Consider the following 12,698-nt stretch of genomic DNA (forward strand, 5'->3'; position numbering starts at 1 on the left):
TGTAACTCAAAGGTTTTTTTAATAAGTAAAAGTAAAAATTTTTAAAAAAAGAGGTTATTTTTAAGCCCCATTATCTTTAAACCAATTTAAAGATTTCTGGGGCCTGATTCAGGATTTTTGAACACTTGGAGCTGGCAATATTGAATCAATGTCCCTCTCTTGCTGTCTTCAGAGTTAGGTGCAAGACCTTTACGTACAAGCTGGTATTACAATGGCCATTTTTGCGTTCTGTTTTCACTAGCTTTTCCTCTTTGGACCTTTTAGGTTATGTGTTCAGGAACTCATTGTGCCTAGTTGTTTAAAGAATTGCTCCTCCAAAAGAGATGAGCATTCTGTCCCCAAACCAGCAAATCATGCAAGTCCATGCTTAACTTGGAAGTCAACTGGAATACTTGTGCACTTAAAAAAATCAGTAAATGCTGTGTGTACTTTTCTGCCTTGTGGCTAGGATGCAAAGCATCTTGTAGGCTCAGCGTTTTGTAGGCTCAAACATCATAGAAAATGTGTGTGGGAAGAGAACGATTTGTTTTACAAAATTCATTGACATTATTTCATCATCCAAAAGTTATGAAATGTGTTGTCTAGAACAGTGATTTTCAAACCTTTTTTTCCAGCAACCCAGTTGAAGAAAATTGTTGATGCCTGTGACCCAATGGAGCTGGAGATGAAGGGTTTGGGGTGTGGGAGGGACTCAGGTTGGGGCAGATGGTTGGAGTGCAGGGGTGAGAGCTGTGGGGTGGGGATGGGAATGAGGGGTTCAGCGTGTGGCAGGGGACTCTGGGCTGGGGCAGGGGTGCGGGAGGGTTCAAGGCACTGGGCTGGGGATGCAACCTCTGGGGTGGGGCTGGGGCGGAGGAGTTTGGGTTGCAAGAGGAAGCTCCGGGCTGAGGCAGGGGATTGGGGGCATGGGCTTACCTCAGGCGGCTCCCGGTCAGCGGTGCAATGGGAGTGATAAGGCAGGCTTCCTGCCTGTCCTGACTCTGTGGACCATGCTGCGACCCGGAAGCAATCAGCAGCAGATCTGGCTCCTAGGCTGAGGTGCCCAAGCGGCTTTGTGCGGCTGTTGCCCGCAGGCACTGACCGTCCCCAGCTCCATTGGCCGGGCCCCAGACCTGCTGCTGGCTGCTTCTGAGGTGCAGTGCAGTGTCAGAACAGGTAGGAACTAGCCTGCCTTAGCCAGGCAGCACCACCAATGGGACTTTTAATGGCCCAGTCACCCATTCCGTGACCCAGTACTGAGCCGCGACCTGCAGTCTGAAAACTACTGGTCTAGAACAACAGGACTTCATATTTCATATCCAAGATGCTGTGATAGGTAGACTATAACTGAATGGAGCCTCTTTCCATTTTACTCATCACTACAGAGATTATACACTAAATAAAAAGGGAGAACTAAACATACGTGGTGACTGAACATTGATATCCCCTATTTATATGTAGGTATCTGTTGGACAAGCAGACCTGTATATGGAATATACACAAAGAGCAGCCATACGCTATACAAGGACACTAATAATTTCCATATTATCTATACATCTGAAACCTCAACTCACCTTCTTACATCCCTTATTAACACTACAGTAGTCCAAGCAAACAGGAACATTTTTAGCAAGACAATACAGTGCCTTTTCCAAACCAACACTGAAACAAACATGCAAAGAGATACTTATCAATGGTACCCATATGTTCTACAGACCACAGACAGCACTATGCTGAGTGGTACAGCTATTCTACCATGACAAGGAAATCTCACTGGTGTGGATAAGTGCTCTGATTTTCTTATTCAAAAGACTGTACTAATGTTCACTCAATTGTTCCAACAAAACATGCATACTCAGAGTGAACCAAGGGGGAAAAAGTATGGAAAAAAAAATCACATTAATTTATTGGCTATCATTTCCCTCTAAAATTGATTTTAATTTTTTTTAAACTCAGTAAATGTATTAAAACACTTGGCTAGTACACAGTTCATTTGCAGGTATATGAAAACATCTATTAAGGATACCATAATAAAGAAACGAGCAATATTATAGAACAACTTTTTACTACATTTTTATAAAAAAGATACTAGGAATGCTTCATGAATACTATGTGCAATAGGTCAATTACAGAATAGGATAAGTAAAGGAAATACCAGAAACCATCATGTGGAAGGTGACAGGCTGGGGAACAGTGAAATTTGCAGATTTAGGTCACTGTTGTGTCTGGTCTTCAGTCCTAGGGCAAAAAAGCTACTCACTTTGCGATAATTATTCTGGCAATTTTACTGAACATTTTATTTTCTTATTTTGTTTGTTTTTAAATTACTTTTGTATGACAATTGTATGTATTGCTGATACTTTTCTTGAATTTGTAGATGTGTGACCTTAAATTAAATCTGCACAACCAAAATGTTCAATATTTTGCCCTATATGCACTGATTGTGGCAGTGGTGGAAAGGTCAGGGAAAGGATGTAAAAGGAGATGGACTCTAATAACTGAAGGTAGAAATGCCTACAAGAAACTTATAATACATCCATTCCTTAATTGAGCAAGTGACAATGTGATCTGATCTCAGTTAATGTCTGTTAAATGAAAAGATACATAACTTGACATCCACTCACTAGATTTATGTAAATATGTGGTTCAGACTCATTCCCTCATTGGAATGTGGCCCATCTACCAAGTCATACACAAGTACAGACATCTGCATACTTTCACTATTTATGACTGGGGACATCACATTAGCGAACCTTACCACAGAGCAACACTGTATGGTACAGTGAGGTAATTTTACATATTTTTAAATGGAAAAGTACTAACATCGAGCAGGTGAGAAGTTTTAGTAGAGAAGACTGATCTCTGATTTCTAAATAGGTAAAAATCACTCTATCCTTAAGTACAAGGAATCTTAGATATTTTTATGAAGTCAAATAAATACAATCTTCAGAACAAAACACATTTTTCTTTTAAGGCATATATTGGTTTGTGAAATAAAATACTGTTTTAAGGTGTGGGAAAATGAGATTTCTCAGAATTATAGCACTTTTTAAAATCTCTTCACAATAAAATACCAAATTGGGGGCCAATTGTAGCCTCCTATAAAAAGACACCTGCAGGAGAGGTAGAGGAACTCCATGAGATCATTGCTGTGGAATTTTCCTTCAATATTCCCCTTGAAAGGGGGGGCTTTGAGTACCAAGCAAAGGCAGGAATTCTGCTGCCAATAGCAGAGTCCTTCTGTAGCTGCACAGTATGAAGTTTCCAGAAGATGTTAAATGCTGCTTCAAGCAAAACTCCCAGTAGGGTTACCAAAGCCAGATGGGTCAAAGGGTAGAAGCCAGACTAAAGGCAGTCCATCAGTCTTTCTGGTAGGGGGTTGAGAGTCAGGCTAACAACCTGACCACATAAAAATACTTTCTGTTATTATAGAATCAGTCCAGAGACAAGATGAGTCTGTCACAAACTTGCTAATACAAATCAACTATGGAGAACCACAGTCTGCTGGACATAAGACAAGATAGTACTGGCCAACCAGACAACACTATGATGATGGAGAACCATCATCATAGTGAAAGTGAAACAAGGTATCTTCACAGCTAAGATTAAACACAAGAATTGGATATTGGAATATTACATCACTTTGGAGCACAGGTAGGACTCAAGTTACAGAGAAATGAAAATATTTGCCTGAGTATACTTGGACTGAATTAGACGAGGCAGACTGGACAAGGCAAATCATCATCGAAAGGCATGAATGTTTTATATTCTGGAAGACAAGATGACAAAAAACACTGGGAAGCCTTAGATATATTATTCAGCAAGGAATCTCAAACACTGAAGGAATGGAAACCTGTAAACTGAAGAATACTAACTGCTTGCTTTGTGATGAACCATGCAAAAGTCACAGCAGTTCAGTGTTATATACCAACAAGTGACAATGATGAACAGGTCAAAAACTGTTTCCATGAAAAACTGCCCCATGTCCTTAGTCAGATCAATAAAGATGACATTGCTTTTAAACATCCCGATGAGGATAACACAGGCTGGTGATGATAATACTGAATATGAACACATTATGGGCAGACATGGCATGCCAAGGCAGATTGACAGTGGAGAACATTTAGTTAAATTCTATGGTCCGTGCAATCTTTGCATTGTGGATACATTATTTCCACGCAAGGAAAAGCAAATTGATATGGAAATCTAATGATGGCTTCTCCCAGAAACAGCTTGAGTGTGTTACCATTAGAAGAAGCTGGAGAACATTACTGTTGGACACTAAAGCGTATAGGAGTGCTGATGTTGGAAGTGACCACCATCTTGTTATTAGGATAATAACAATAAAACTAAATAAGGTAAGGCCATGCAAGGCAAATGGCATCTATGATATTAGAAAGTTAGTATATCCAGAAGCGAAGGCACATTTAAAACAGCAACTTGGAAATTGATTTGAAAAGTTAAAAACACTGATGGATGATGTAACCAAACAATGTCAGTTTCTCAAAGAAACAAGTGTGGATGCAAAAGATCTAAGAAAAAATAATGGTTCCAACCAAATATACGGAGGCTTGATGAAGACCAGTATTAAAGAAGGAAATGGCAGTAAAAGAGCTATTTCGCAACAAAAATATGCGGACAAAAGACAAGAATGTTAAAAGATCAACAAAAAGAGATGAGAGAATATATGGAAAATAAAGTAAGAGAAGCTGAGGTGGCATACGAGAGAGGGGATTCTAAAAAGGTTTTACTAGTATCTGTAAAACTGACTTAATTCTCAAACCGTTGTGGCCTTGTGAAGACTTGAGATGGTATAATTTTAGGTAAGGAAAGGTAGAGAGACCATTTGACGGAACATTTCCAGCTGCCCTTAATCAGCCAGAACACTAACACAGAGAAATGTGAAGAAATAGCAGACAACTTATATCACTAAAAGTAATTGCCTTTGAGGAAGTAACTAAAGTCATAAACTAACTGAAGAGAGAGGTAAAACACCAGACTATGATAAGATAGATTCCAAAACATTAAAAGATGGAGAGGAAGTGATGATTAACTGTACCTGCAGATTGTATAGAATGGTTTAGGAATCCTAGACCTGTCCTAAAGATAAGACAAAAGGTGTATCTGCAAAATTCCCAAGCGGGGGTGGGGGGGGGGAGCCAGCTTATTTGTGATAACTGGAGAGATAACATTATCTGTACCTGGTGAAACATTTTGCATTATCACTTTGAATATGGTGAAAACTGCTGTTGATCAGGGAAGATCAGACTGGATCTCAATCCAGTAGGTCATATCCAGACCAGATTTTCACCACAACAAGACTTGAGAAAAGCCTAGAATACAGCAGAAGGTGGTTTTTAACTTCCTTGATTTTTATGGAAGTGTTTAATATAGTGTCTACAGAAGCCTACTGGAAGATCCTGAGGCACTCTGGAATTCCAGCAAAGATGTGAATTTGATGAAAGCCTTGTATGACTAGTCTGCAGGTTGCATTTGGACAGAAAGCGTAGACATGGAATGCTTAAAAATTGCTATTGCATAATTATCCACACTTCTCCTCTGCACATCACAGACTGTGATGAGTAGAGTGACAGCTGCTCCCAACGACAATGGTATTGACTGGGCAAGAAATAAGCTGTCAGACTTAGGTTTTGCAGACGATATTGTCATACTAGATACCAACTTGGACAAAATGAAAAAAAAAGACTCTTTATGAGCATAAAAGCAGAAACTACTACACTGGGATTGTGTGTCAGTACACAGAAGACCAAAACTATGTGGGCAGGAGAGAATGCTGTCAATACAAGCACATATGTGATTGATGAAGAAGAATATGGAAGAGTTGATGACTTCCTCTACTTTGGATGTACAATATCTGTTCATGGCCAACTCACTAAAATAGCAAAGGCAAGAATCAGTGAAGCCAAAGGATCATTTTCTCATTTGTCAAACATCTGGAAGAAGATACATACATACAGTAAAATGAGATTGTTCTCCCAGGGCTTCTGTATGTCTCAGAAACATGGCAGATAGTAAATGTACATAGGAGAAAGCTCAATGAATTCCACCAGCACTGAAAAGAATCTTGGGAATTTATCAGGGAGATTATGTAACCAATGTGGAAGTATTGTGCTGCATGGGTCAGCAGACTGTGGACTCAGATTATACAGACACAGTTCTGGCGATCTAGTCAGGTAATTAGGATACCCTATGACAGAAGCACAAGGTATGTCTTAGATTGGATTCCACCTGGAGGGAAAAGGCGGCGTGAAGGACAAAGAATGATCTATTATATGATGATTGAAAAGGATTCTACCATCATGAATACAATTTAAGAGGGAGTCAAACATCTTGATCCAGACAGGCAGCAGTGGGAAAAATGGTTCACTTCATGTGCCATCAGGCACAGGAGACTATGTCTAAGTTAGCAGTTGGGCCAAAACTAAGTACTGTGGGAGGAGCAACACCATATAACTCCAGTAGAGAAGCTTCTGCAAGGTTCCAAGGTCTGAAGAATACTATGTCACAGAAACTGTGCTCCCATGGTTCCATACCCACTACTCTAGATTTGTTGTATTCTATCCTAGTTAGATTGGACTTTTGGTCAAATTCAGACCTTGTGCAGGCATATTTTACTCCAAGTCAGTGGAGCTGTATTCACTAATATTAGAAATTAATTTTGACTTATTTTTAATCTCAAATTTATCCTTTCAAAAAATAAATAAATAAACCCAAAACAAATATATTTTTCTAAAACAATCAGAAACATTAGCAAGAGAGCTCTGAGATATGAGAAGCTGTTTTGTTTTAATTGTTCCAATTTCAGTGACCAAAGCATTCAGGTACTGGATAAATAATCAGGCTTTGAGAAATACCATTTTCTTCATCTCTCTCATAACTTGAGCCAAGCATAAAAAGAAGTAGAAGCTTATGTAAGAAGTTCTACTTACACATTTTCTTGATTTCTTTATCTTATTTTCTTTTTAGAGTCTTCATGAACATAGGAATAGGAGAATTCATTAAAGAAGATGATACAAGCATAACACAGGAATATTGCGTAACTCAACTGAAAACAAATCAGTAACTTCGGAGATCCAACAAAAAGTCAGGCAGAGACAAACAAGGTAAAAACCTCTAGGTTTTATTTTTGACTTTCCTTTAAAAACCTTCTCCAGGAAATTGAGGAAAATTTCTCTACACAGTAGTGAGCTGGAACAGCTTGCTCTACACCCCCAATTCAGCAAAGCACTTAAATCCTATGGAGTACTCACATGCTTAAGTACTTAAATTAGGGACCAAAAGAAAGTGCTCACCCTCTCCCATATGATATGTGAAACAAAATTAGAAGTCCCTATAAATGTATTTCAAATTTATTTTTTCTTCAACACTTTAAATAATTTAGAAAAAAGTAAAATGAAAGTATATAGGAAGTGTAAATTATACCAGGAAAATGCGACTGAATAATGAATGAGAATAAATAATATTTAAATACAATATGGACTACTGCAGGACAATTACTCACACACACTGGAGAAGATTTTCAAAGTCACAAATGCCAGTTAAAGCAGCAGAGAATCCTGTGGCACCTTATAGACTCCTTTGAAAACTTCTTCCACTTTTTCTGGATATGGATAGAGGTTTTGTTTTTGTGTTTTTTTAAAAAGATGAAATTAAAACACTTTCTTTAAACAGGCAGTCACATGGCCTTTTCTCAGTCTTGACATAGTGATCTGACAATAGCAACAATATCCTTTGGAGTAGCAATGATTCCACCACTACTCCTTATGTGACTGGTTGCTGCATTCCAAGATCTAGATACACTTGCTGTTCCTCGGACATATTGTTTACTAAGATTCTGCCCGAATCACAGGTATCCAAAGTGAATGTTAAAATGACAGCTCACTAATCAAACTGTAAAATCAAGAACCATGTCAAAAATGGAGAATGGATTTGATATCAGTATTCATACCCTTGAGATGACTGTCCAATCACAAAATACTACATCACTTACACATTAGTGGCATGAAAATAACAGATGTCAAAACGACTGAAGAGTAATGCTATGATTAATATAATCAGAGTTCATTTTATATAAACTTATTACAACTGACTTAAATTATTTTAAATGTCATAGCAGCATATGGTTGGCAAAGTGAAGTCAAATACCCAACAACAGTGACATTAGATGCTGGCTGAACCTGATGCCAAAGAAAAGCACTTTAATCTTCCGTTCTAAAATGGCATTTTGTTAGCAATATTGTGAAAAAAAGCTTTTTATAAATTCCATTGCCAAGTGTAGTTTCTGCTTCCAGTTCTATACTGATGGAACTGCAGAACTCTGAACAGCATGATGTAAAAGTACTTCACAATTAATATTATTTATTTTAGAAGTGCCATATCATTTCTACAACTTTTTATGAGTTTGTAATAATTGTGGATGAAGGCTTAGAATGATATTTAGTCAATAGAATGTAAGTTAAGACACCATATATATCAATACACAGTATGCAACTGTCATAATATATATTATAAAGATATAGTTATTTATATATGCAGAAGTAATGTTCAAACATGAAAATTCAGATGAAATATCTAGATTTTTTTTAAATACTTATTACTGCAACCTGTATTGTTTCACTACAATCGTTCTATATCAATCCATATCATGGAACATTATAGTATTAGTGTGAAAATTGTAAAAAAAAAAAAAAAAAAAAAGTAAATAATTTTGAAACATTAAGAATGTCTCTTTCATTTTTAGAAAGTCCATAAAAATGGATCATTTATTTTTATTCCACCCCTGATTAGAAACTCTTGTGCCAGTTTTTAGACAAAATGAGTTTAAGGATGAGACAAACCCTTCCAAAAAGGAGTGTTCAACATAGAAAATGGAAGACTTAATCAACATATTGCTATGCTATACGCAATCATAAAATGCATCTTAAATGTTATTCATAATAAAAGCTTGTTTTTGCATAGTGGTTGTGGCTGTATTATGTCTTATCTATAAGGTTTGTGTTAGTTAAATCATTAGTTTGACACCCTCTTCTAGAGCTTAACCAATAAGCTATGTAATAATTTTGTTAAATCAAAACATCAGTTCAGTACATGTTTACATGAAAAAACATTAAAAGCTTACCTCACACCATATCGATTTCACAAGATCAGAATTTAATTTCTGACTTAAGGCTTGTATAGTTACATGTTTTGCGATAATCCTACAATGCTTTAAGTCACTCTTGTTTCTCCTCTGCTCCACATAATCCCAAGCAACATCTCCAATATGCCCCGAAGGTAAAGTCTTAACAATTGCCCTGGTTCCAGTATAAACTGATTTTTTAACCTCCTTATCATTTTTACAAAAACGTCTGATTAGTAAAGTGGAACGTTCCTTTTTGTTTCTATAAAACTCCTCCATCCCTTCTTCACAGTTATCACTGCAATCTTCAAAATGACTCAGAAAGGGCTTTGAGGGGATTTTTCCAGTAAAATTACCACCACAGAAGCTGTGACTTGAGCATGCCACTCTAACCTTTCGTGCTGCTCTTTCTACACATAAATACTTGTCCCTTAAAGTGTCACAGTTATCACACAACTGTTGTCCATTTTTATTGTCACAATTATTTGTCAATTCCATTAATTTACAAGTGCAGGCTGTTGAATCGCTGGTGTGATCATTACCAACATTTACATGCTGTAAACAATCACCCAAAATAAAGCTGTTGTGTAGTGTGCACAAAGCTTTTGATATATTTCTTTCACTAGCATAGCGAAAGTGAAACACTGTTACATTATCAACATCATCGGTGCCACTTTTATTTACCACTGACTGGTTTCTTAATGACTTCATCTCTACTGAAGGTCCATCCATTTTCAACTGAATTTCAGCAAACATGGTCCTTTCCTGTGAAGCAGAAATTCCAGTTTCCAACCATGTGTGTTCTTCTGCTAAAGAATCACATGATTTATGTAACTGGTTATGCGGAACACTACTCTTGTATTTTTTCTTTATAATGTTGCAATTCATGTTAAGAAACTCCATGCTTGTGTTTTTCTCCCAGAAGTTTTCATTACTCCTGTTATCTGTCATTTCTTCTCCATTTGCCAGAGAGAAAATTTTGGGCAGCGAGCCCTGAAGATGTTCTTCTTTAAGTCTGTGTAAGTACGAGAAAGTATGCGTAGTCCGCCTTCCTTGATTAGCAATATGTCTTTTTATAACATTGGTGTCCAAAGCATTTTCACTATTTTCATCTCCAGCTGACTGAGCAGGTATCACTTTACCCTGTGCCACAGACACAAGTACAGAAGCTGCCATTTCCTCAGAGGTCATTTTGACACAGTTTTTAGATAATATTCTGTTTTTCCTCACTGATAATCATACCACGATTTCAGTGTATGAAAATCCAGTGCTAAATTATCAGTGCAGACACACTGTGTAAAAACACACTGAATCCTTTATTACTTTTAAAAGCATATGCATTACGAACTACAAAGCTTTACCAGCTGTGGATTACTGATGTGAACTACAGATTTTCTTAAACCAGTTTTTAAATGCGATATTGCCAGTTGACAATTTTCTTTCCACTGTCAGCATTTCTGTCATATGCAGGGTACTGTTTGTTGCTACAGTTTGTAGAAAAAGAGCATATTTGAACATATAATCCATCACAAAGATGTATCTCACCATATAAAATCCAATGTTAATTAGTTTCCTGCAAGAAAAAGACAATGTGTTAAATTCCATGGAATGAAATGCACAGTCATAACAACAACAAGAAATAGTATGTAAAAGCTGTTCATAGAATGTTAAGAGGACACAGTCAACTTGAGATCTAATGAACTGAAAAAAAATAAGTTGAAAATAGTTTCAGGAAGTATCTGCCTTAGGGAACATCTACACAACAAGCAGCAGCAAGTCTCAGAGCCCAGGTCAACTAACTTGGGCTTGCAGGCAGGCCTGGCACTTCCATTAGGCGATCCTAGGAGGTCGCCTAGGGCACTAGGATTCAAGGGATGGCATTTTGTGCACTCCCCACGGGGCGCACAGGAGCTTCCGGTTCCGCTCCCATCGCGCCGCCGAAGAAGGTCCTTCTGCCGACGTGCTGCGGAAAACAGTGGCCGGCAATTGAGCAGCTCAATGACTGCTACTGTCACCTGCGACATTTTGGCGGAGGGTCCTTCTTCAGTGGCGCGATGGGAGTGGAACCGGAAGCTCCTGCGCGCCCTATGGGGAGTGCATAAAATGCCGCCCCCCCGAATTCTGCCTAGGGCGCCAGAAACTCTGGCGCCGGTCCTGCTTGCAGGGCTTATGTTGCAGGGGTAAACACAATAGTATGGATGGCTGGGATTGGGTTTCAGAACCTGGGCTCCAGCCCCATAGTATGAGCCCTGCAAGCCCAAATCAGTTGATCGGGCTTGAAGACTCACTGCCACAGGCCTTTTTGCTGTATAGACATCCCCTTAAACTCCCTCCATCAATATTTACGGTTTTACAACCTGTAGGGAACCGCGGAAGACTGTGTTACGGCCTAGCTAGGGTTTTTGCGCTTTCTCGGTGATAGGTTATTGTAAGACACAGCTGCCAGTATAAAGGTTATTGTAGGTCAGAGCACGCGAGTATAACCTGCGCAAACTAGTAAGAACCGCTTTGTATGGCCCTAGGCCAAGAGTCTGTGGAAAGTCCCTGGCCTTAAGCCAAAGGGCAGGCAGACCCGTAGAAAGCCTCTATTTGCTTATGTATGAGCTGTTTTTGCACCCTGTATATATAGCTGCATGGCTTCGGTCCCGCCTTTGGACTCCATACCAGGCCAAGCTTCGGTGCGCTGGGTTCCCCGCTTCCGTGACAGCAACACCAGGAGTCCCCATTGCGGGAGTGTCACTTTACCTTCATTAAAGCCAAATAACTCAGTGTGTGTGGGCCTCGTTCTTGCAGAGCACCCTGGGTAGGCCGTAACCTCCCAAGAACCTAACACAACCACATTTTCTTATTTTAAAAAATGTTCTTCTCCACACTACTGTATGAAAAAAAAAAACACAGGAAAATTTGACTGTATGGGGTAAAACTGTGAAATTGAACATGCATAATATAAACAAAGTGAAAAATACTTAGTTTTATATGATATCTTTCAGAATTATTTTAGTGGTTACTTATCACTAAAGTTGGTAAATTATTTTCAGAAAAGTTTAATTATTGATGTCCTTTGAAAAATAATTGATTCTTTTCATCAAAATTAGAGATAGACACACAGTAGGGGGGAAAGTTACAACACACATGGAATGGTCATGCCCTACCAGGGTTTTTTTAAAGATTACATGACTATCCTTAATTGCCCTTACATCTTGCCACTACGAGGTAACTCATTTCTTCTAGTCAAGTGTCTTGTGTCTAGGCTGCTACCACTGGTACAGCAGAGAAGATGTGAGAGAAAAGTAAAAAGACAGTTGTGCAGGAACTTGAGGGCAAGGACTGAGAATTGAACTTGGTATGAAGGAGGAAAAGCCAGAGAAGAGATTTAATGGAACATGATATGGCCAGTGTGATATTACGCTTCATAGTCATTATGTAAATATGCTTATGGTATGGACATAACTGAGATGTACTTTATGCAAGATGACTCATGTAAGGTATCATTAAAGGTTATGATATACTGAATGTGTTTATCCAACTTGTATGCATTTATTATTGTTGTATCTGAAGCTGGGAATATTGACCATGTCTC

General features: G+C 38.4%; 1 protein-coding gene across 5 annotated transcripts in view; it reads right to left on the minus strand.

The window, feature by feature from the left end:
- PLCE1 (phospholipase C epsilon 1) overlaps positions 1–10,416 on the minus strand; it is a 288,806-nt gene extending 278,390 nt beyond the window's left edge. For all 5 annotated transcript variants that reach the window (XM_075072693.1, XM_032793107.2, XM_032793106.2 and 2 more), the window contains exon 1: positions 9,119–10,416. In XM_075072693.1, the coding sequence (XP_074928794.1) occupies positions 9,119–10,309 (1,191 nt within the window). In that variant the 5' untranslated portion in view covers positions 10,310–10,416. The remainder of the gene's footprint in view (positions 1–9,118) is intronic.
- Positions 10,417–12,698: the final 2,282 nt, after the last annotated feature.

The sequence above is a fragment of the Chelonoidis abingdonii genome, chromosome 15, assembly GCF_003597395.2.
Source record: "Chelonoidis abingdonii isolate Lonesome George chromosome 15, CheloAbing_2.0, whole genome shotgun sequence".
Classification (NCBI taxonomy): domain Eukaryota; kingdom Metazoa; phylum Chordata; order Testudines; family Testudinidae; genus Chelonoidis; species Chelonoidis abingdonii.